General features: G+C 48.7%; 1 protein-coding gene across 1 annotated transcript in view; it reads right to left on the bottom strand.

The window, feature by feature from the left end:
* PRSS12 (serine protease 12) overlaps positions 1 to 16,598 on the bottom strand; it is a 59,743-nt gene extending 43,145 nt beyond the window's left edge. The window contains exon 1 of the mRNA XM_066233954.1: positions 15,969 to 16,598. Coding sequence (XP_066090051.1) covers positions 15,969 to 16,467 — 499 coding nt within the window. The 5' untranslated portion in view covers positions 16,468 to 16,598. The remainder of the gene's footprint in view (positions 1 to 15,968) is intronic.
* Positions 16,599 to 24,927: the final 8,329 nt, after the last annotated feature.

Raw genomic sequence — 24,927 nt, 5'->3', positions numbered from 1 at the left:
TCTGTCAGCACAGATGCGCTCCCAGGATCAACTTAACTGACATCATCTGGAATCGGCTGAAAACACACACGAGGAAAGTGAAGCTGAGTCAATATTTTCTTACCATGGGGAGAGCCGCACCTGACTGTAGCCACCACCTTCTGGGGGCATGTCCCGCCCGGCCAGATGTCTTTCTTACAAAGCAGAATATCTTCCTCATCTCCCCGGCAACTGATGTTGCTCCAGGAGATGGGAGCCAGGCCCAGGCTGGGAAGCGGGGTGTGCCCTGCAAGGCCTTTCCTTCTGCAAGAACAACGGGTGACGTCAGGGCCATCAGCACTGGGTGAGCTCTCATCAGCTCATTTGGGTTTTAGAAAACGAAGAAATCCACGGAGATGGATGTGTAAGGAAAAGGAAAACCCTGGATGACGTAAGTTTCAGGGAAATCACAGTGCGGGGTTACCCCTGCCACCTCCTCAGTCAGTCCTGGACAACCGACAGAGTGGCGTGTCTTCACTACCGACGTCTGAGCTTAGAAGACACTAAACACCACGGATATGGAAAAGGAGTCTGGGAGTCTGGCATCAGCCACGAGACGTGGCCTCTGGTCTGGACCAGCTGCGTCTGCCTCAGCTCTGCCTCTGGTGGAAAAAAGCTGTCTGGGTGCTCGAAGAGTCTTTCTTATCCCAGGACATCAGCCAAGCATTCTCAAATGGTTATTATTACTATATCTGAGCAAGTTGATATAGAGAGGCCATCCACTATGTACAGTATATGCCAGCAGGCCTTTGAAACCAGTTAATAAATCAATGCCATGCAGATAAGTTCTGCTTTTAACCCATCTAATCAATATACTTGTATGTGTACAAATTAACGTTGTTTTAAAAGGATTAAATGGTTATCAGATTAACACGGTCATCGCTAGGGCTGTCTCCACACAATGGGCAGTAAGTATCTGGAGCAGGTCACAGACACTGGTTCTCACAGCAACAGAGCGGGGCTCTCTGCCCCCCTGCAGACACTACACCCCCGGGGCATATCTGAAGTCTGCACTCGTGGGATGAAGGTCTGTATACGCCTTCACCCAACGACACACCAGCACCCACACTGCAGTCCACACCCACACTGGCGCCCCGGTCTCCCTGACTCCCCGCTGCAGGCCTCCCTGACTCCAGGGGAATAAAGCACAGGTCAATGTGGATATAAAGGACGACACTAGCCCCAGCCAACAAGGGGCCACATCCTCAGGCTCTGAAGAAAAAGCGTGAAGTCAACATTCTCTGTGACCCAAACCCTTACTGACAAACTTGGCAATTTCTGCCCCAAATGCCATTCTCTTCACAGGCTCCAGCCTTCTTCTTTTCACCCCAACTCAGACTAATGCTCATTTTAAAGAGTTAGTTAAGTAATTAAGCACATTAACCCTATTTGCTGCTCTGCTAGCATCAAAAGTCACACAAAACTTAAACCTTCAAGGTTTGCCTTTGCTAAATACTCCTTCCTCATTCTCCGAGTGGGAAGACGGGCTGGCCATGTTCTTACGGGTCCCACGGGAGTGGGTGGGCCCTTTCATGAGTATCCTCATATGAGATATCACTCACTGATTATTAATGCAAAACACTTACAGATTGCAAAACCTTCTTTCAGTCTCTTGGACCTTCACTCTTCATAACCAGATACTGTCCACGCTTTCTAAAGCTCTCTCTTTTCTTGGCCTGGTCGTAAAGGTCAAGAAAAACATACAGCACATGTACTTAGAGGAAAGAGACACAAAAATAGAACATAAATAACAACAAAAACAAAACCCTTTGTTCCCAATGGAGCCTCTGCTTCTGGCGAGACCCCTGGGCATAGGCATGAAGGTGCCAGGGCTGGGGGCCGTCAGTGGGCATGGACCGTCTCAGTGAGCATGCCCAGGGCTGCAGAGCCCTGGGATGGCCGGCATCAGCCTGGCCCATTACAGGACAAGATCACTGGTGACCTTCACCTTCACACACAGCCCCAGACTATGAGGGTGGCTGAGTGTAGAAAGTGAAAAGTACACACAGCACCCAGAGCAACGGGCCGCGGGGAGCCCACAGTCTCAGAGTCACACTCCTATTTCCTGGGACCACGCCGTCCTCTGCTGAAGGAGAAAGGCCAAACAACGCTTCCACCTGCTGACCACCAGGCACTGCCCGTTTCTTGGTCGACCGGGGCAGGGACACACGGGGCACGTTTTGAGTCCCTGCTGGGTGAGAGCTCATTCCCTGGGCTATCACTGTGCTCAAGAAAGCGAGGAGCAGGAAGGAAGACGACCTTCCCATGCTGACTGTTCCCAGAGTTTGCAGCGGACCCAATGCGCATGGCAAACTCACCCCAGCTGCAGCTGGTGACAGACGACGGAGGCGCCGGCGTCATCCCAGTGGCTGCCGCAGACCGCACCCCAGACTCTGTGGGCATACACTTCCACCGCACCCTCAGACTCCTGCGTGCCCCCGCGCAGTCGGACTGACCCTTAGGGGAAGAGAACCCAAAGCCCTGTAACAGCAAACAGTCCAGTGATCCCTGCACCGTCCTCGCCTAGCAGACCCCCCCCCCCAGTGCCCTGTAACAGCAAACAGTCCTGTGATCCCACTGCACGTCCTCGCTTAGCAGGACCCCCCCCCCCACTGTGGGTGGGAAAGACCGTCGAGGGGCAGCTTCCTCTGTGCCCGGCCTGTGCTCTTTCTGTGGATAAGGACGCAGCAGGGTTTTGGTGGGGTTTTTTGTTTTTTTGGTAACATCCTGATGCTGATGCTAATTAGATGGATAGCTCTGACCTCAGCAAACAGGGAGTGCGATCACAAGTTTAAAAGGGAAAAGGGGAGCACAGGGCTGGTGTCTGACAGCACACCCCAAGCACCAGATGACACCACGCAGGGGGTCCTCCCACACACAGCGCCTTCCGTCTGCACAGGGCTCAAGTAAGGACGCAGGAACGAAATTTGGGCTCTGCTTGTAACTTTCCTGTCAATGCAGGTCCTGTGTCCTTCTGATTTCTTTCTCCACGAAGATAGAGGCAAAGGCTTTTCCCCTTTTGTCCCCAGGTAACTTAACCTAAAGATGGCCTCTGTCACTCCAAAGCTGTGCTCGTGCCAAAAACGTTGCCTAGTGTCAGTCTCAGGGGACTCATCACTGGGCAGCGTGTTTGCTGTGACCAGTGTCATATCCCTCACACTCCGTCCCCACCAAGTGTTTCAGAGCCCATGGTTTAAGTCATTCTTTTCAGTCCTTTAAAAAGAGTGAAAATTTACATTCAAGGACCACTGAAGCCTGACCAGGTGGTGGCACAGTGGATAGAGTGTCAGACTGGGATGTGGAGGACCCAGGTTCGAGACCTCGAGATCGCCAGCTTGAGTGCAGGCTCATCTGGTTTGAGCAGAGGCTCGCCAGCTTGGACCCAAGGTCACTGGCTTGAGCAAGGGGTTACTCGGTCTGCTGAAGGCCCACAGTCAAGGCACATATGAGAAAGCAATCAGTGAACAACTAAGGTGCTTCTCATCTCTCTCTGTTCCTGTCTGTCTATCCCTGTCTATCCCTCTCTCTGACTCCCTGTCTCTGTAAAAAAAAAAAAAAAAAAAAAAAAAGACCACTGGAAACACAACATTTTAAGTTTTAGCATTTGATGCAGCTCAAGGCCCAGCAGTCCCCCCTGTGGGCCTCGGGGGGCAGGCAGGCATGGGAGGAAGGGGCTGGGACTTTTATGCAGAGAGAGAATCAAACTCCGACAACTAAGGAATGTAGCAAAATCCTCTGAAAAGTCTCTAGAGAAGCCCTTAATTTCATAGGTAAAAAAATAAAAAATCTTAGTGCTACCAAAGAAATTCTGGCACGTTTTACATGTTTCACAGTTATTATGTATGGATTTTAAATAATTTTCCAAAAATATCGGATTCCCAGGCAACTCGCTCAGCTCACCTGCATGGCCTGGTCATCGGCCACTGCTACCTTCCCATCGTCATCCTGAAAAAGGTGACTATGTAGGAGAGACACATCCCATTTCCCTTGACAAATACAGTGCCATTTAAGTCGAACAAGAAAGAATTATTGGAGAGAAAGCACCACATGCCAGGCCCTGACTATCAGGGGAGCACACGGACCGGGTGGCACACAGGGCAGAGCCCGACCACCATTCCCACACCCTAACCTCTTGTTCAGCCTACACAGGGGAAGCCAGTCTCTACCAGTGAAAAGTGTCAGCTGCAAAACATTCTTAAGGAAATATATCAATCAAAATAGGTCGGTTGAACTTCAGTATTTTCTAATCACAAAACCTCTTCTACAAAGACCCACATGACACATGATCATAGCAGATCACAGACGCCAGAAGTTTATTTCGTGTCAAGGAACCATTTATTCACCTCAAACAAACATTATCTGAGATGATATAGTTAATCTATTATCTCTTTATTAACAGCAACACAAGAACCACCAAACAGCAACACAAGAACCACCAAATTGCACGTCAAAAGGCTGGAAGGAAGTCAGTAGTGAAAACAGACTGGAGCTCGACTCACACCGGTTAAATAATCATAATAAGATAGAAAGTAGTGCCCAAATCACTAAAAAGCATTTGATGCACGCACATCACCTAGAGCAGTTTTTCAACTGCCAGTCTGCAGACCGGTCCGCCAGACATTTCATGCTGGTCCACGAAAGAGTTAACCACCCTGCCAGTGGATGAAGATGACAGTCTCCAATCATCGGGTCAACAATATCCATCTACCAGCAGGGTGGTTAAGTCTTTCAGGACCAGCGCAAGAGGAAACTGCATAAAGTGAGACTGTCACCATGACACCACCAGCAATTTCCAACCTCTGTCATCTTATGGCACACACACATAAATAAACTAATTATTAAAATTCTGCAGCACACCAAAAAATATATTTTTGCCAATATGACCAAAGAAAAGGTATAATTTTGATGCATTCACACCAGATGGCTATTGTTGTGTTGATTGTTGTCATTGTTTATTTGACAGTCGAAGGGAAAAGAGGTCGGTGCCCCTGACCAAACAGGTATTGCGTGCTTTAAAATTCCTGCGGCATACCAGTAGAAAACCACTGGCCTGATGCAAAGACAGAGCTGGAAGTCTCCCAACACCTATCCGTCCCCACCAGTTCTCTGGTGCTGAGACCGTGTCACGAGAGCCCACACACTGCGCCTGCTGGAGGGTGGGGCACCAGCAGCCTCACCCACTTCCCTGTAACAGGTGGATGCAAACATCCGCCCTTCAGAAGGGCGACCTGCCCATCAGTGACGGCCAAATCCTCCTTCAGGGTCCATCCGACACCAACACCCCCAACACACAGGCCTCCCTAATAGCGCCCCCACCTAGTCCATCCTTCCTGTAGGGACATAACAATTTCTAGAGCAGTCTGAGACTCACACCCTGAACTCAGAGTATTTCTGAATGGTATATAATTCTATGAAGTTCATCATTCTTCTAAAAATTGTTTTTGAAAAGAACTTTTAGAAAAATCAGTATAATTACATACTCCAAAATAATGAAAGTGTGAAGACACAGTTTATACCTTATACATTTAAGGTGTGGGGTCATTTTCTGTTTGCTGGTGGTTTTCCTTGTTCTTACTTCATTGATTCTTAGAATGCTTGAGGTGATCGAGATCCTAAGAACTGTCACTTATTGCTCTCAGCTTTGGCCGAGGGGCTGTGAGCCAGTCCCGGGAGCAGCTGCAGAGCCGTGGGCACTGTCCCCTGGACGAACTCGAGCAAAAGCCTGGGACGTGACAAGCACCTGCTGCTCCTCCAGGTACCAGGGGCTTCACGCATTACACCATGTTGGCCTTCCCACTCTGTGTGCAACATTACAACCCTCGCACCAAATGCACACGGGAATACACTAGCCAGCAGAAGCACCCAGCAGCCGGAGAGCCCCTGAGTTGGGGGAACAGGAAAAGGGCTTCCTGCACTTGCGTGGAAGCCGGCCCCCAGCAGGGGCAGCTGTGTCCCTGAGCGGCACACATGTGCAGAAGGAGCAGATGTTCACACAGACCTATAGGGGCATAATCACAAGGCAGAAGAGGAAACAACTTTAGCTCAACGAAAAAAGACAAAATAAAAAAACTGACCCGATAAATCGATGCAGAGTAGTCAGAGCTTGGTGAACTCACTTCCGTTGCTGTTCTACTAACAGTAACGTTCTTCAGGTGAGTTCTGGACCAATTTCTTTGTTTGGCAAACCGCTCAATTGTCACAGCCTCTCAACCCCAGGCCTTGGCCCCTGCTCCCCCTCCAGCAGAACCCTGTGCCATGCCCCCTGTGGTCTGAGTGAGTGAATGTCTCTTGGCCACACCACAGTGGACCCAGGGCTGCACTGTCATCAGTCTCTTACATGCCGTTTCAATGGAAGCTCTTCCAGTCTCAATAGTCCTGTTTTTAAAATGTGTTACTAATGACAGCTTAAAATGTGAAGTCTCAAACGAAGGTTTTAGGTCAACAGTAGCAGGCACAACAGATAGAGCAAACCAGTCACAGAAGCAAGTGTGGACTATGAAGCTATGCATGGGGACATGTCAGGGACAGAGGGCCCTGAGTTTATGACGTGAACTGGCACCAAAAACAAAACACGCAAACAGACAAAGCAGAGAGCAGTCAGCTGTGCTGTCCGCTGGGGTCATGGCTACTGCAGAGGAGATGCACACGGTGAACAACGCTCAGAGTTCTGCTGTCGAGTATTCTACCAAAGTGGGACCTGACTGCCATTTTACTTCACTGGTGTTTTCCTTCTATGCAGCTAGACCTCCACTTTTACAAAGGAAAGGAAACATGAGATTCACATTACAGAAATTTGCTTCATGAGCAACATGGACAAAACAGAGAGCCGTTCCGCCAGCCTCACCGGTGCCGGGTGGGAGAGAAGAACCGCGGGAGAGATCAAAACACTCTTCAGTCTCCCTGGTGCTTCAGTTTCCAAGGCTAGTGGGATGGGCTGAACACTGTCCCCCCAAAAATACTACACTCCTAACTACCGGGCCCTACGAACACAACCTTATTTGGAAACGAGGTCTCTGCAGATGATCGCGCTCAGGCCACAGATGTCATGAGGACGGGCTCTGATCCAGTCTGACCGAGCTCTCGTAAAAAGGGAAAGTGGACATGAACACACACAGACAGAGAGGGCCGTGTGAAGTGGACGTCCACTCCCACAGCCTCTGAGCCGCCTGAGGACAGGCCAGCGCCCTGAGGCAGAGCCTGCCCTATGCCTCCAGGGGGCGGTGGCCTGGCCCTCCCTGCATCCCTGGCTTCGGGGGGGGGGGGGGGCGGCCTGGCTCTCCCTGCATCTCAGACTTCCAGGGTCCAGGGGAGCATGGCCTGGTTCTCCCAGCATCCCCGGCTTCCAGGGTCCGGAACTGAGAACTACAGGTTTCCGCTGTTTCCACTGCTTGGTCTGCGGTACCCATGATAGCGGCCAAGCCACTGGGGAGGGCTGCCATGTCCTCCCTCCCAAGCCATCTGCCCGCTCACACTCCAGACCTCCAGGAGGCTCACATGACACAGCAGGAAAGGGGCCAAAGGCCAGCTAGCTCTGTTCTCTAAATCCAGCTCATTCCAAAAGAAACCCAATGAAAAGATATGCCTACTCAGTTACCTTCTAAAACGTACTGACAGACTAGCGCTGACACGCTTGGAGAGAAAGAAAACCAGCACAAAGACCCAGCTCCACCGTGTCTTCTGAATAGAATTAGTAATATGTGGTTTCATCTCTTAGTGTCTCAGTTTGACTAGAGTCAAAGAAAACGAACACCAGCATCGGCACACACTCTGTTCTCATCTGTTACTGAACTTCTCCGAGCCACTGAAAGAACTGATTTCAGCCTCGTCTGTTGTTCTGGTGGGTCAGAAAAGTGTGTGCTGGTTCATCGGGCTCTTCTTCAGGTCCTCGACAAAAGGGCATGTACATAAATCAAAAAGTGATATAGAAACTTTAGTTTATGAACAATTAAAACAAAAAACCGATGACATGCTGGGCAATTTAATACACAGAGCCGACGAGTGAATTAAAGGTAATCTCTGCCTCCTACCAAAAGCATCAATTGGAAATATACTCAATGACCAAATCCTATCTAAATTGTGTAATAGATCAAAAATTTCCCATTGCCTAAAAACAACTGGGTGGAGGCTGTTACCTGAGTTTTTCTAGCACAATCCCAGAGGCTGGGTTAATTTTGATGTTATTTTCTTCCTACACCTGACCTGACAGTAGATATACCTTTTTTGTCTATGATTATATTCACCCATAACTGAAACCGGTTTTAGCATGATGAAATAGATTCCACTGAAATCACGCCATGTCAGGATGAAATCAAATTAGTTGCAGCATATGGAGCAGTCCCCTGAACTGAGATCCAACTGTACTGTATCTGCCTCCATTAGCTCACATCTATAATTCATGTTAATTGTCATGTATTTTTCATATGGATACCTTCAGGACTGAGAAAAGAATCTGAACTAGTCTAGCTCTAAATGATAGCATAGTCTCTGAATAACAATTCTACCCATTTACATTGGGCTTATTGGAAACTTATAAATCTTATCAATTATTCCTTGGTTTAAAACATTTTACAGCATTATGCAAAAGAAGATTCTAGGCACGGTTAAGTTATGATATACGAATAAGAAGGCTCACGTGACCCTAGCAGACAATTTCACAAACGGTTTGTCTGAACTGTTCATATTGTACATAAGCAAATGGCTGAGTATCATGACACTGGGCAACACCAGGCGACAACATCAAGCCCCACCTCATAGCAACCCTCTAATCTGTCTCCCAGGACACATGTCACAGGAAAGGACAGGGACACGCTCAGTATTATCCTGATGTCTCAGCCAGCCAGCGGGTGTCCTCAGCCAGAGGACACAGGTCATTTCTTAGGTGTCTTTGTAAAGTCTGCTCCTAGTGTGAACTTAGTAAACATTTAATGACTCCATCCTTGCCTTGTTACAAGAAAGCATTTTCCTCTCTCTGTGATCCTAATAAAAAGCACTGAAGTTGAGTGTGTACACGAGGCTTGTGGGAGGAAAAAGTGTCATCACTTCAGTGCTTTGCACACAATAATTGTTATTAGTTTTGTGCTGATTTGCAGGATGAGGAGGAGTGAGAGGAGGAACCTACTCTGGAAAAGTAAAATGCTAATGAGACAAAAATAAGCGTTTCCTGATTTTCTAACAACAGCATGTCAAGCATGTAGAAGGCAACGTGAAACAATTGTGCACAAGTGCACAGGGTATGCCTTGTCATGCAGGCTGCACAGGGAGATCGCAGAGACTGTTTTCCTTCACGAGTTAATTCCGGGGGAGCTTAAAATTGAGAATTAAACCATGTTTATCTAACTGAACTAACTTCTACATTCTTTTATTTATTTATTTATTTATTTATTTATTTAGTCAAATTTTTAGAGAAAAGGGGAGGAGCAGGAAGCATCAACTCCTATATGTGCCTTGACCAGGCAAGCCCAGGGTTTCGAACCAGCAACCTCAGCTTTCCAGGTTGATGCTTGATCTACTGCACCACCACAGGTCAGGTCAACTTCCACATTCTTAACAACTATGAGATTATTCATTTCAGACACAAATTTGCTAGAACTGCAAATGACATCTCAAAACAAGTCAACATGCTTACCGATAGAACCAAGGTCAAAATGCTGGTCATCTACGTATGGCTAAGACAACGCAGGAAGCAATTCACAGCACAATTTAAAATATTACACATGACTATTTTTAATTTCATGAAGTCCCCAAATGTAGGACAAACCCCCAACCACACTTCTGAGCAGACCCCGTGGGTCTCTCCAACAACCAACTTGCTTACCCTTTACTAACCTCCACCCCCTTCTCTCAGTAACCAACTTCCTCCTGCAGGGCCCCTGGATGACCAGGTTCACCCAACTAATCTAGGTGACCAAGGTCACTGCACTGCCCCCCCAGAGAGGGCCAGAATGGAAAGTGTGACCCAGTAGTGGCCAGGGAGAAGCGGGGGGGGGGGGGGATTCTAGGAAGGTTTCCCTACTCTCTCAATGGCACCCGGGTGAGGGGGGCCAGCCCTCTCTTTCTCCCGCAGGTTGTTCTAATGACTGCCCAAAAGGATAAAGGCCACTTAGAGAACAAAGTCGCCGAGAGAGTAGCAAAGAAACAGAGCTGTACCAGGATGGAGCCCCACTGCTTGGAATATGAACAAATGATACCCTTTCTACTTCTGTCATTTTTGAACTGGGTTTTCTATTCTTTGTCATCAAAACCATCCTAAATAAGCCAAGTCACCCTTACACCCAAGGTCATAATTATCATCTGTTTTCTCTTCCCAATTCTCTACAGGCCTTTTTATGTTCAGTTAGTCAAAACGTATATACATTTTATATCCTTCTTTCCCCCTTAAAATGCTATGCTCATAGAATTTTCCCCTTACCATTATTGTAAGCGTGGGTATAGATAAAAAAGGGCAACTATCACTTTGCTGCATAGTATCCATCAAATAAAAAAATATTCTAAGACCTTACCGCTGGATATTTAGATTTGCTTTCAGCTATGAACCAAATTACTTTTACAAAGATTACCTTCACACACACACTCAAAGATAGTTGACTATATAATCACTCATAAAAGGCAATAGTAATTAGATATCTTGTTTTCCTCTTAAAAATATCTTCACATTGGTAGCCAGATAAGAACCTGGCTGGTTGGCTCAGTCGGTTAAGAGCGTTGTTCCAAAATGACAAGATTGTGGGTTCGATTCCTGGTCAGGGCACACATGGGAAGCAGCCAGTGAATGCACGACTGAGTGGAACAACAAATGAATCCTTCCCTTCCTCCTCTCTCTCCCTTCCTCTCTCTGTCTCTCTAAAAATAAAAAGAAAATTTAAAAAATCAATCAAATTTTAAAAATTAATCCCAGGCCAGATAGCTCAGTTGGTTGAAGGGTGGTCCCAGAGCATGGAAGTTGCTGGTTCAATTCCCTGGTCAGGGCACATATATATAGGAGCAGCCTGATGTTACTGTCTCCCTCTCTCTCTCTCTCTCAAAAAAAAAAAAAAAAAAAAAAAATATATATATATATATATATATATACACACACACACTGGTATATATATAGTCAGATAATACCCAAAATCAAACTACTTTACTTAATCTTTTATATCTTGAACTAAATTTATTGGCATGACATTGGTTAATAGGATCATATACATTTCAGGTGTACATTTCTGCGACACATGACCTGCATATTGCATTGTGTACCCACCACCCACACTCGAATCGTCTTCCATCACCATATGTCTGACCTCTTTAGCCTTTACTACCCCTCACCCCCTTCTCTCTAGTAACCACATGTTGTCGTGTCTATGAGTTTCCAATCTATATCCTACCTGTGAGTGAAATCATATGGCTCTAAGCTTTTTCTAACTTAATTTCACTCAGCATGATATTGTCAAGATCCATCCATGTCTTCGCAAGTGATAGTATTTCACCTTTTCTTATGGCTGAGCAGTATTCCCTTATACATATGAACTACATCTTCTTTATCCATTCATCTACTGAAGGACACTTTGGTTGTTTCCATGTCTTGGCTACTGTGAACACAGGGGTGCATATAACTTTGCAAATACATGTTTTCGAGTTTTTCAGGTAGATATCCAGAAGAGGAACTGCTGGGTCTATGATAACTCTATTCTTCCCTTTCTTGAGGAACCTCCATACTGTTTTCCATAGTGGCTGTACCAATTTACATTCCCACCAGCAGTGCAGGAGGATTCTTTATTCTCTACAACCTCTCCAACACTTGTTATTACCTATCTTGTTGATCATAGCCAATCTAACAGGTGTGAGATGATATCTCATAGTTTTGACTTGCAATTCCCCAATAGCTACTGAAGTGGCGCATCTTTTCATATATCTGTTGGCCATTTGTATGTTTTCTTGGGACAAGTTCAAGTCCTCTGCCCATTTTTTATTGGATTCTTTGCTTGTTTGTTGTTGCGCTCCATGAATTCTTTAGATGTTCTGGATATTAACCCCCTCTCAGAGCTATTGTCTCAAAATATCCTCTCCCATTTAGTTGGTTAACTTCTTATCTTGTTGACAGTTTCTTTTGCTGTGCAGAAGCTTTTTAGTTTGATAAGAGTCCCATTCATTTATTTTTGCCCTATTCCCTTTCCTTTAGGGCCAAATTCAAAAAATCTTTCCTAAGACCAAGGTCCAAAAGTTTAGTGCCTATGTTTTTCTTCTATGTAACTTATTGTTTCAGATCTTTTGTTTAGGTCTCTGCTCCATTTTGAATTAATTTTTGTACATGGGGACAAACTGGAGTTTAGTTTCATTCTTTTACATGTAGCTTTCCAATTTTACCAGCATCATTGATTGAAAAGGTTTTCTTTTCTCTATTGTGTGTCTTTGACTCCTTTGTCAGAAATTATTTGCCCATACACATGTGGTTGTATTTCTGGGAAATCAAAGTGTTTTATATCTGCCTTAGCCTGAAAAGCAGATTTTGTTCAATATTTATAATCCAGCCAAGAATTGTATCAAATCTGGTATTGCTAATAAATGGCTTTCAGCACCTGCTAAACAAAATCAAGATGCAGCATTAAAAAAAAAAGAAAGAAAGCTTTCAATCAACTTTTTAATTAGCATTCACTTTAGTCCCAGGTGCAATGGAAAGCATACCAGTGCTTTCCCCAGAGGCCACTGCGTCCGTCTGCATCAGGAGACCTGGGCGGGAAGTGCCTGTGAACAGATTAGCACAACCTGACAGAAAACCAGAGTGGTGAATCATTCTTTCTGGTAAAATGCCGATTATTAAGAGCACTATCATTTGTTATACCTGTTTCACCCACCAGTCATCAGTCACCTGTGGCTGGGCTTCGTGTGTGTGCTGTGACAAAGAAAATCCCCAACACAGAGTCCGTCAAGCTGCCATCTGCACTGACAGCGGGAGATGGAGCGTGACGTCCCTTCCTCATTAGTGTTGTCGGGGGTCAGCTGCCCATTCGTTCCTCCATGTAGAGATGTGAAGATGACCTGGCTCAAGCTCAGTGAAGAGCCATCTTCTGGTGAACAGGATACGATCCTCCCACGCTAGTCACACAAACACCAATGGTGCCGTTTTCTAAACCACACACAAGTGACCATCACCTAGCAGGCTTAAGTCACAGAATGGTGGACTCTGTCAGTCCATCTGATCACCCACCATTGCTCATGTAGTTAGGTGGGCTGGAATGCTCTCCTGTGTTTTTTCCTGACAATAACAAAGCGTCTTCAGCATCTAAACCCCCTGACTGCTTACTAGCAGTGTGCAGGCAGCAGCCAGGTCCAGGCCTCACTGAACTGGGGACTCTGAAGCCTGGAGCCCAGGTCACCATGTTGGGCTGATCACCCCCTCTGGGCTGATCCAGGGTGGTCTGTGTCCGTGGTGATCCCTGATTACTAAATGGCCAGTTTTATACAACCAAAGCCCAGACATCACCAAAAGCTCCTTCTCACACCTTGGGCCACTGGAGAGCTCCACCGGCCCAGCTCCCCTGCGGTCTGGGCCGCTGCTCCAGCTAGGTCTCAGCCGGCCCTCCGCCTCCTCCTGCCTGCCGGCCTCATCTCCCCTGATGTGACAGATAAGCGACGCTGGCCTCCAGAGTCTTTTTTAAAAGAGGAATCTCATAATTGTAAATTTTCCTTCCTTTTGCCCTAGTTGTTTTCGTAAAGGAAAAACAAAATAAAACAACATCCTGGATATTTTCTAGTCACAGGAGAGTGGGAATCATGTGCACTGAAGCAAACATATTCCCCTCCGCCCTCCTTGCAGACCGGCCCTTAGGTACAGCGGTCGGGTCATCAGACGCACATGCCGCTCCATGTTGACATAACTGGAGAACGAGGGACAGTGAGCCGTGAAGGGAACACGTGCACTGCCTTCTAAAGTGCCTGTGAAAACACCTGGGAATGGATGCAGGACACACTGAGCCCAGCACTCAGCCCAGAGTGAGGCTCAGTTAATCCCACCTGCTCGTATGAGCCAGGCTGCCTCATTCACACTCAGAGACAGAGAAGTCTTTTGAATGAACCTATTTAGGGACGCTCTTCTCTGGATGAGGAAACCGAAGCTCTACCCAGCAGGGCATGGCTCCTCGCAGAGCCAAAAACAGGTGCCAGTGTTTCCTGAAGCAAAACTCCACGTTCTTCTCACCACGCCGTGACAGCTTCGCTCGCACTCCCCAGTGACTGGAGTTCCGAGCAAGCCATCGGTCTGAACACACCAGTTGTTCTGAAGGTGTGAGTTATGCTCCATCAGAAAGTGAAGAGTCAATGACAGAGTGGGTTATTGGGACTCTGTTTGTGAAAGTGATTAAACCATTACAGTCAGCAGTAGCATTCCTGGCTTGGGGGGATTTTGGAGGGCTTGGGGAACATTTATCTCTCATCTTGGTGGTTTTCTGTTTGTTTGTTTCTCTTGTGTTCAGTCCTTTACTCCAGGAAGTACACATAATTATTATGCAGTGTTTGGAGTTCTGTCTGGTGAGGGTTAGCCATGAACATAAAGGCCCCACACAGGCTGTGCTGCTCTGAGGGTTAAATTTCTATTCGACACAAGAGGACAGCAGGCATCCCAGGGCAACTCACTCCTCTCATTGGGAACATAAATCAGAAAGAGAGCAAATAGACCACCAAAGTGTCCTAACTCTGAATTCCGTTTTTTCCTTTCTTTCTATATCTACATATAAAATATGAAGTATAACACTAGAAATACTACCAATGTTTGCTAAGCATGAAGTTTTAAAAGGAACAGCCTCCCTCAGTCAGTGACGAGACAGTGCTTGGGCTCTCTGCTGGCTGTCACTTCAAATATTTTACAGACACATTGGCATTCTGTCCACGGAACATGACTACAGCAATGACTTCATTCTGTAGGAGGAAGGATAATTGGTCTTAACCTTCCTATCACTTTTCCTTGAACGCAATGCACTAATGCAATACAAGGCACAGATAAATAAAAATTTCTATGGGAAGAGAACGGCATGTGAGCAATCACCTTCAAATTCTCCAAAAAGTACACGGCACGACATCTTTCAGAATCCCAGTTCAGGGAACCTCTGCCCCACCCCCTCACCCCCGGGCCTGGATGGAGAGCTGCCAACCTTTTTTTTTGTTTTTTTGTTTGTTTTTTTTGTAGGGAAATTTAAACTTTGGAGGACATAAGGTCTGCCCCAGCTACCACAGAAGAACACCCTCGTGCTGAACCAAATCACATACTAGGGACAGAGCACTGCCCCAAACAGGGTTATGCCCTGTGGTTAAATCCAGTTCGTGTGGTGCTTTTCTGACCTTACCCACTCTTGTATTCCACAGAGAACCGAAGGAGCAGAGCTCCGGCGTTTGTAAAGCCGCAGGACTGGATTGAGCCACGGCTTCCCAAAGACCCTCCTATTTCTAGCTCTCTGCCCTTTCTTTGTTCTTCACTCCCTGGTAAGACATCCACATTCCCGCCCAGAATGTGGGTGTCATTTTGACAAGTGTTATTTGGGCCCAGAAGTTTTGCCATACTTTCCTCAAATAGAGGTCCATGTGGAAGTTAAGGCGAAATTTTTACATTTTTCCAGCTCGGGGTCTGGGAATGGGGGAAGCGGTTATTGGTTGTCGTATTAGATTTATTATTTCCCTTTCCAAAACAAGTAATTGGAAACTTTAGTTCCTCCTTTGCTTTGCCTCTTTTGCGTAAGTCCCATTAACACCTTTAAGGCAAGCTGATCTAGAAAATGAACACACACCAGTTGCCAGACAAACAAGAGCACACACAGCACTTGGCATAGAAATCATCACCCCTGATAACCGCACACAAAGCACACCTTGCAAACTGAAGGGCACGATGCCAAGGCACTAGGCAGCCCACCATCACCCCGGTGACCCCGCGCCCCTCCCAGCCAGGGCAGATGCCCCTGCTTGAGCCCCACCGCCAGGCCACTCACCGTGTCCGCAGCCGCAAAAGGCCCAGTCGCCCCGGCCACGAGCGTTCCGGTAGAAGCACCAGGGTCGGCCCGCGCCGTCGGGGCTCTGGCAGAAGTTGTGGCGCTGCCCTCGCAGCGCAGCCCAGGCCGCCGGGGGCGACCGCTCCAGAAGGGGCGGCACATCCACCCAGCGCAGGCACGGGGCACCAGAATCCGTTACGTTGACCCAGGGCCCGCCGGAGGGGCAGCCGCCAGGGGCCGGACAGGGCGCATGCCCCGCGTGGAGGGCAAGCGGGCGCGGCGCACTGGACGCTGGTGGGGGGCGCGGGGGGCGCGACAGCGGGGACGGGGGAGTCCTCGGCGGGCGCCGCACAGTGCTAAGGTGGTAAGGAAACTGGGGGCCCGCGGGGGGCGGGGGGCGGTGGCGGTAGTGGCGGGGATAGCCGAAGACCGGCTCAGAGCTGATCGCTTCGGGGAGCGCCCCTAAAATCAGAGCTACCACGAAACGGACAGGCGTCATGGTGCCAGAGCAGCGGGACTTGGTCCATGCCCCCGGCTCCCGGCTCCTCAAGTCCTGGAGGAGGGGAGGAGGCACGGGGCGGGGCAGGAGTCCCAGGAGCCCCCCACCCGAGCCCGCCGCCCCCACGCGGACCGCCCCTCCCTCCCGCCCGCCGCTGGGCACGCGTATCTGGCTCTCCCCCGAGCCGAGCGCCGGCTGGCGGAGACGGGCGGCCGGGAGCAGCGGCCCGGAGCCCAGGTACCGGCAGCCGCACGAGCCGGAGCGCCGCCCCCTGGCTGCGCTGTCAGCCGCCCGGCCCGCTGCTGGCACCGCCCGCCGCGCCCGGCTAGGCCGCGGTGCCGCGCGGGGGACGGGCTGTCCGGTCGCCCCAGGCCAGCAGCGGCACCGCCACAGCCCGCACCGGCCCTGCAGCCAAACCTCCTCTCCGCGCCGTGGCTCCTTTTCCCGTTTTTACCAGAAAAGCGTGGATGGCGACAGCGGCGGCTCTCCCCCGACAAGTCTCAAATAAAAGTTACGGAGACCACAGGGGAATGGCGAAGCCATTTTACTGAGCTGAGCGCCTCTGGCACCAAACTTCCTTGGGCTTGACATCCCCATGATTAGCACGTGGCCCGACACTTACTGGGCCCCAGGAAGCGTTCGCTTAAGTCCCACTCCCGCACCGACCAACCCAGCCAGCGGGCTGAGGCCTCAGCTTCCTGCCGCCCACCTTCCTCCTGCGGCCTGGGCAGCACCCGCTGTTGGGTTGTTTGCTGGGACCAGCGAGGCCCTCTTAACACTCAACACGGGTTCTAGCCAGAGGAGACTCCTTCCGCCGGTCTCCATCCTCTCCAGAGTCCGAGTCCGCCCTCTCACACCTGCTGGGGGGGGGGGGGGGCTGGAGCGAAGCCCTCCTGCCTTTTGGAGGCTGCCCTGTTGGGTCCCCTCAGATCCGCTGAGACCTTTCAACAGCCCGCCCACCCCACAAAAGAGTTGGCATAGAATTTAAAAGTCCCTGGGGCTGGATGTCAGGTTCCACTCTCAAGTGGTGCCAACTGCAACCTGCCAAGGGTCACATCCTCTCTGGCGCAGGTGTGCTGTGTGGGGACTGCTGCTGCCACTGACACTCTGTGCCCTGAAGAGAACTTGAGCAGAAGTTAACTTGACTGCCAAAGCCTAGGTTTCAAGTAGAAACTGGATCAATTCCCTAGACCTGGTGCATATAACCTTAGTTTAACTTTTTTAACTTTTAGGGGGGGGGGTTAGCCCTATTAATGAGTATTTGATTTTACTTCAGTTCTCTCTGAATAAACACATTTACTCATGATGTTGTCACTTGAGATGCTCTTGCCCACTATTCTGATTGTTCACTACTTGCTGTCTCCAAAGTGTAGCTAACATTGTACTTCGGGAAGACGGTGAAGGATAAGGCTCAAATGTGGGGGGTGTGGATTTGGCTATTTCAGTAGGGTCAGAGAGTGAGCAGTCACAGAGCCCTGACAGCCCAGCTGACAGCTCTAACAGGAGTCACCTTCCCTTCCAGGCTCCTCCCGGCCCTCACCTTCTGGCCCAGGGCAGGCCCCTCTGGGCACCAGCTGGCAGAGCCCTGCTCTCCTCCCCCCTGGCGTGGCCCCCACCCTCTGGCCTCTCACTTCTCAGGGCTGCGCAGACCCAGCTCCCCCACACTGTGCGGTGAGGAGAGGGGGAATGAGAGCCAGGAGGGGACGAGGAGGCTGGGGGCCAGGGCAGGCTGGCCTCCCCCCAGCCCTGCACGACAAGGGCTGGAGGTTTCTGAGGCCGACCTACACTGCCCAGTTATAGAGCTGACTTGCACACAGGGGGCTGCCCACAGAGCATCCACATCTGGATTTCGTCATATAGGTTTGACAGCAACCCTTAGGAAATAAAACGACAGTTATGTAATTGGACTATGAATTTCGGAGCCTTGATATGGGTCTTGTCCTCTGTCTCACAGGCCAGGCACGACGTGCAGACAGACACACTGTGTATGTGCTGCTCCTGTCCCACTAGCGCCCCCTCCCTTTCCTCCTTCATCCCCCCCTTACTGCCACCAACCCGCAGAGGGACAGGTGTCTGGTTCCCACTGCCATCTCCACCACGCCACAGGGTGTGTGCTGGGGGCATGCGGGTACAGGCGACGCCCTCTCCTTCCACCTGGACGAGGCTGTGCCTAGTCACAGCTCTCCCTCACATGTTCCCACACCCTCCACATGTTCGGCAACTCATCCGGTTAGAACCACAGAACCCACTCCTGCTTCTCCTCGTCCCCCCGGCCCTCAGCAGCATGGGAAACACACAACACCCTGAAGGACCCCACCACACGTCCCTCTTGTCACCTCTGCCACCTGATTCCATCAGACAACCTTGCTGACCTGGGGCCCAAGTGCTCACGGAGCCTCTCAGCCCAAAGCCTAGGGCAGTGGGGAGGGTCCCCTCTCCCTCCCCCAGGGCAGCAGGAGGGTGGCCCTCGGGGAGTGGAGGGAGGTAGCCCACTCTCCCATGGCTGCTGTACTCCACGTGAAACATGGCTTTACGGCGGTGTGTGGACTCAGGTCACTTCAGACATGTATGGGCTGGACAGCCCTTGTACAGTTTGATTTGGAAATACAACCAATATGCATGTGATTTTTACAGAACTCCAAAAACCAATATACAAAATAACTTTGGGGAAAGTTCTATTTACAATCTGGATACTGCCTGCATTTGAAAAATCTAAGAGCTTTTAAATATATGGCATCAACAGTCATGTTTACTCGCACAATTTCAATCAAATATTGATAATATAAAGGGCTTGTCTGGGGGCTGTGGGGACTTGAGGTTATAAGGCATGATCAGGACTGTGCGGGTGGGGGAATACAATAAAAGAACATATACTATTTAGTTAAGTGAACGGCCCAGGAGTGCAGACTGGGCTGCTAAACTAGGCACAGCGATGCTAGGGGGTGGGTGGGCTTCTGCGAGCGGCAGTCCTGCCCCGGGAGTGGAGTTCAGGCCACAAGCATAGAGTTTCTGCCCCTGCCTTACCGGCCACACTCCTACTTGGCAGCCCTCAGCCGTGAAGACATCTGCGCCCCATGAGGGCAACAGCCGTCCACATATAGCCAGACAGTGTCACCACGGACAGGGGCTGCTGCCTGGCTCAGCTCTTACTCACTGTGGGGTTACTGGTTTTACACATGGAGTTCATGAGCAAGAGGGGACTTCTGCTTGGCTTGCGATAGCCATAGTGCTCCTGAGAGTCACTACTCTCTGCTTTCCTCATTGTTCAAGCCAAATTTTTTTTTTTTTTGTATTTTTCTGAAGCTGGAAACGGGGAGAGACAGTCAGACAGACTCCCGAATGCGCCTGACCGGGATCCACCCAGCACGCCCACCAGGGGCAACACTCTGCCCACCAGGGGGTGATGCTCTGCCCCTTCAGGGCGTCGCTCTGCCGCAACCAGAGCCACTCCAGCGCCTGGGGCAGAGGCCAAGGAGCCATCCCCAGCACCCGGGCCATCCGGCTGCAGGAGGGGAAGAGAGAGACAGAGAGGAAGGAGGGGAAGGGTGAAGAAGCAAATGGGCGCTTCTCCTATGTGCCCTGGCCGTGAATCGAACCCGGGTCCCCCGCACGCCAGGCCGACGCTCTACCGCTGAGCCAACCGGCCAGGGCCTGTTCAAGCCAAATTTTATAAAACAGAATACTTGTTCATAGTTTCGAGATACACACACACACACACACACACACACACACACATATATTTATATATATATTTTTAGTTCAGCTAATCTTGGTAGAATCCCTACACGAAAGTTAATTCTACAGATTCATTTCTAGGGTACTCAAATTACACATACTAATAGGTGAGAAATATAGATCTAGATGACATAGACATAGATATATTGATAGATATAATCTATAGATACAGAATTGATAGATATAATCTATAGATATAGAATATAGATATAGACATAGATAGATATAGACATAGACATAAACATAGATAGATATAGATATAGATCACCAAAGAAAAATTATGTCAGCCTTGGAATCAAGCTGGTGCCCAGCTTGGCTCAGCTCTTACTCACTGTGGGGTCTCTGACAAGTTTCCCTATGACCTGAGGCCAAAGGCTTGACATATGTGACAAAGGGACAGTGGTCATGCGTGCCTGAGTGGTCTGAAAGCGGGGATTGAGAAAACGCAGGTCAGCTGTTGACCACGTACTCTACAGACACCTGCCAGGTGTGGCACAGCAGCCTCAGTGACTGGTTCTGAATCCTCAGCCCTACCACCCAGTCACCCCATGATAGCCCGCCTGATGAAGCAGGTTCTGTGTGTCCCCCCCCAATCATGACCCGCTCCCACTGCACGGTCATTTCCCTCAAGGACCCATGGCCGTCGTGAGGCTGCCCTGGCTCTGCTCACAGGACTGCCTGCCCTCTCTCCCGCTCAGCAACGTTGGTCCATGAAAGCCAATGAAACACTAACTAGCATGTGGACTTAATACACGTTCCCCAGGAGTCTGCCTAAGTATGAGCATGACAAGCAGTTTTCTAACCCCGGCTGCTCGTGGTTGTGGCCCAGATGAAAGACAACATGGAAGGAAAGGCGGTGGGCCTACGTCTTACTGTTGAGGGGGACTTAGAGCCCCGACTCCCTGTCCAGTGCAGGACCCCTTCCCAGTGTGGACTTGAGCTATTCCTTGAACACTGCTGGGTGGGTGGGTGGGGGGGGGATTCCTACTTGGGAGCCAGCACACCCATCTCTAGAAAATCCAAACTGTTGGGAAAACCTTCGCTTCCACCAAGACCTCCAGGTGGAAGCCAATTGTGCCCAGCTGCGGTTTTGCTTCTACCCTTGCTTGACTTGGTATCGATTCTGAATCCAGCAGACCTCAATTCAAATCCCTCTTGACTTATTGATCAGCCGTAAACCTAAAACTGTTCTCCAAAAAGATCTTACTTTTTAAAAAACGGCAGCCAATCAACCGTCACTGAACAAATGAGATCTTCAAATACAATGCAACAGAGCTTTTAAAAATGTTTTACAATGTGATAGTGTAGCAACTAAAAGAGAGGTCATAGCTAGCAGCCAGCAGGGTGGCCACACCACCAGGTATATTTGACAGGGCAGAGAATCATTTTAAAAATTGAACATCATACATTATTTAAACACCGGAACTCATTCATAAAATTATAGGCTACCAGCTTCCCTGTGTATCTGTCAGGAAACGTCTGGCTCCAAGTAAAAGGCGACTCACTTCAAATGACGCAAAACAAGGACTGCACAATCCCATACAGAAGGGTCCAGTCCCTCGCTGGCTGCTGCAGTGCCGACTACGCTGTGAGGTCCCCAAACCCTGATCTCTCTGCGTGGCCATCGTAACCTTGGCTTTGCCTTCAGACTGCCAGCAAGTAGCAAGTCTTTACATCTACATAGAGCCCCTGTTCCGAGAAAGAAAAGAGAGTTGTTTTTCCTGTGCCTCTTACCCAAAGAAATTCTTCCTGGAAGTTTCTTAGGCGATTTCCCTCACACCTTGTTGCAGCATTGGTTCACAGGCCTGATCCTGAAACCTTCACTGGAATGCAGGGAGGAGAGACGGACTCTGACTGGCTTGCACTCATCATCTAGGGAGTATTGGGAGCTTGAGAACAGACCGACCTATGTACAAGAAATCAAAAGATCTGATAACACTGCAACGCAAAATTCCGCATGGCAGCAAATGTCTATGGTGGTTTCTACCTTAGACCTAGGGAACAGCTCACCGTGATCTCCACCTGCGTGGACTTTGTAAGTATTTGTGTTTACTACACCTAGGTTATACTTTCTTTATCTGGCAGGAATTTCATGCTAAGTAATGATGTTTCCAGGGTATTCTAGCCTTTGGATTCTGGAGACAAATGATGGATGGGTAACTGTGTTAGTTAGCAAGTAACAAATTTTGTCCCACAACGTAGTGTCCTGAAACAACAAGCATCTATTCTGTCAGAGTGTCTGGGAGTTGGGAGCCCAGGAGCCACCATGCTGGGTGTCTCTGGCCAGGGTCCCTTGGGAAGGCACAGTCGAGTGCTAACAGGACTGCCCTCATCTGGAAGCTGGACTGGGCAGGGGATCTGCTTCAGCCACACTGGGGGACTGACTGCCGGCTGCAGGCCTCAGTGCCATGGGGACTTCTCCACAGGCCACTCACAGTGTGGCAATGGTTTCTCCCAGTGCCAGTGATAGAGACAGCAAGGGAGTGACCAAGACAGCAAGGCAAAGCATTCCGTCACCAAACCTGAGAACGGCATACATCACTTCTGCCCTAGGCTGTGTTCACAGAGTAAACGAACCTTGCATGGTGCGGGAGGGCGTGTCACTGCTGAGACCAGGCTATGAAGACCCTGAAGCTGGTACCACAGTTCTGTCCTGCCAAACTGCCCTGTAACACAGGAACACAGACGGTCATTTGTCGAGTGGCTACATGTACTCTCCAAGTGCTAAAATATCTTGGGAGCACACTGTCAACTGAATAATCCCTTTCCACGCAACACAGGATTAGCTGTCAGCAAAAGTGCTTAATTTTCCCACAACTGCATCTCACACTCTTCATCATGAGCAGTCTATCTTGTTCTTTGTCTCCTTGCACAAACAAACAACAATAGACTTTATCAATGAATTCAGGTATCCAGACTCCCAGTAAAAGACTCCAGAGTGTACCAGCTGCCTGATAAGACTTAATGTGTCAGCCGTCTGGAGTTAACAGACAAAGAATGCATGGAATGGCCCGGAGGACTGTGGGATTTCAGGCGTCCCTGTACTGAGTCCCAGGGGAGCAGGAATCTGGACAAGGAGATGCCTCCTGAAACCATATCACTTGGAAGGCTGTCCACCTTAGAATATTGCTCAAGACAAAGACACAGTAGGCAAAACACAAATGGTCACTGTGATACGAATACAACTACCTTTTCAGTTAGATTGTATTCGCCATCTGTAAAACAAGTCCTAGCATGTTGCAATGCAGCCGAATTTCCTGTCCAAGAGATTAAGCTACACATATTATTGTTACTTTCCTAGGTAACCTAATGCAAACAAACAAAAAAACCTCAAAGCATCAAAAGGCTTATATTTATGCATAATACTGCTGTAATAACTAGAAACAAAATTTTCTGGTAGCGCTGAATCACAATTTACCCCCCTCCACTTTCATAAAATAGTTACATTGTGAAGGACATATGGTCTCATTTTGGGGCTGAAAGACAGATCCAGTTCTAAAACAGAGACTCTTTGGCAATATTTATAGCTGAGTTGTGTAATAAAACAAACCGAGGGCATTGGAAATATGACGTTACTCTAGACTGGTCTATTTTTAGAAGGCTTAGAAACCCCTTTGCTATCAAAGAAGGCTCTTTGCTACCACATGGTCAGCAGGAAGATGAAACGTGGCTGGCCGTGCACCAGAAACACAATGCGTGGCACACAGCATCGGTCACGTTGGGGCTCACAGCAAGTTCAAGCAGGGGCAGCTCTGTGGGAGATGCTGGGTCTCATCTCAGAGCCTAAAAGAAAACATTAACTAGGAAGGTTTGTTCTCTGGAAGAATGCCTGTTAATGCAAGCATATGTCTTGTGGGAAGGCTTGTCTCTAGAAGTGTTCTAGGTAAATTATTTCAAAGAATTGACGATAACTTGGAATGACATTAACCTTTGGAATTTAACTAGCTCAACAGGGCCTATAATGATTAAAGCAGAAGGGATACAGTTGTTAAGAAAGAGATCTCTTAAAGAGTTTAAAATGTTTAAACACTGAAAACCAACACAAAAACCTGAACAACAGCATCAGTTTTAAAAAGATAATTGTTTAATGCCATGATTTCAGTTTTGATTGTGATACGTAATAGTCTTTGAAAGCTATACATTCTGTTCCTTCAGATCTGTCGGCCTATTGAACCCCAGCTCAAGTTCAAAGCTTACTTTTAGCAGCACAAAATTTCTAGGCAGGGAAAGAGTCACAGTAACTGTCTTGACAGTTAAGGTTAAATAACAAGAGTTGACATTAACTGAACACATGTTCAAGTTCCTGTACTAATCACATTTTCAACCATTCCTTTAATACATATTTATTAAGCCTTCCAAAGTTCTATAATATAGGCGTTATTACCCCATTGGAAAAAGAAAACTGAGGTTTAGAGAGTTTAATCAACGTGCCTAACCCTACACAGGTAGTAAGTATGTGACTGATATAAGGTCCCACTCAGGCTCTCTCCTGCCACCCTATAGACTAGGGGTCCCCAAACTACAGCCCACAGGCCACATGCAGCCCCCTGAGGCCATTTATCTGGCCCCTGCCGCACTTCCGGAAGGGGCACCTCTTTCATTGGTGGTGAGAGGAGCATAGTTCCCATTGAAATACTGGTCAGTTTGTTGATTTAAATTTACTTGTTCTTTATTTTAAATATTGTATTTGTTCCCATTTTGTTTTTTTTACTTTAAAGTAAGATA

The sequence above is a fragment of the Saccopteryx bilineata genome, chromosome 1 (genome assembly GCF_036850765.1).
Source record: "Saccopteryx bilineata isolate mSacBil1 chromosome 1, mSacBil1_pri_phased_curated, whole genome shotgun sequence".
NCBI lineage: Eukaryota > Metazoa > Chordata > Mammalia > Chiroptera > Emballonuridae > Saccopteryx > Saccopteryx bilineata.
Note: the sequence above shows the minus strand (reverse complement) of the source record. Positions and strands in the feature narration are given on the sequence as shown.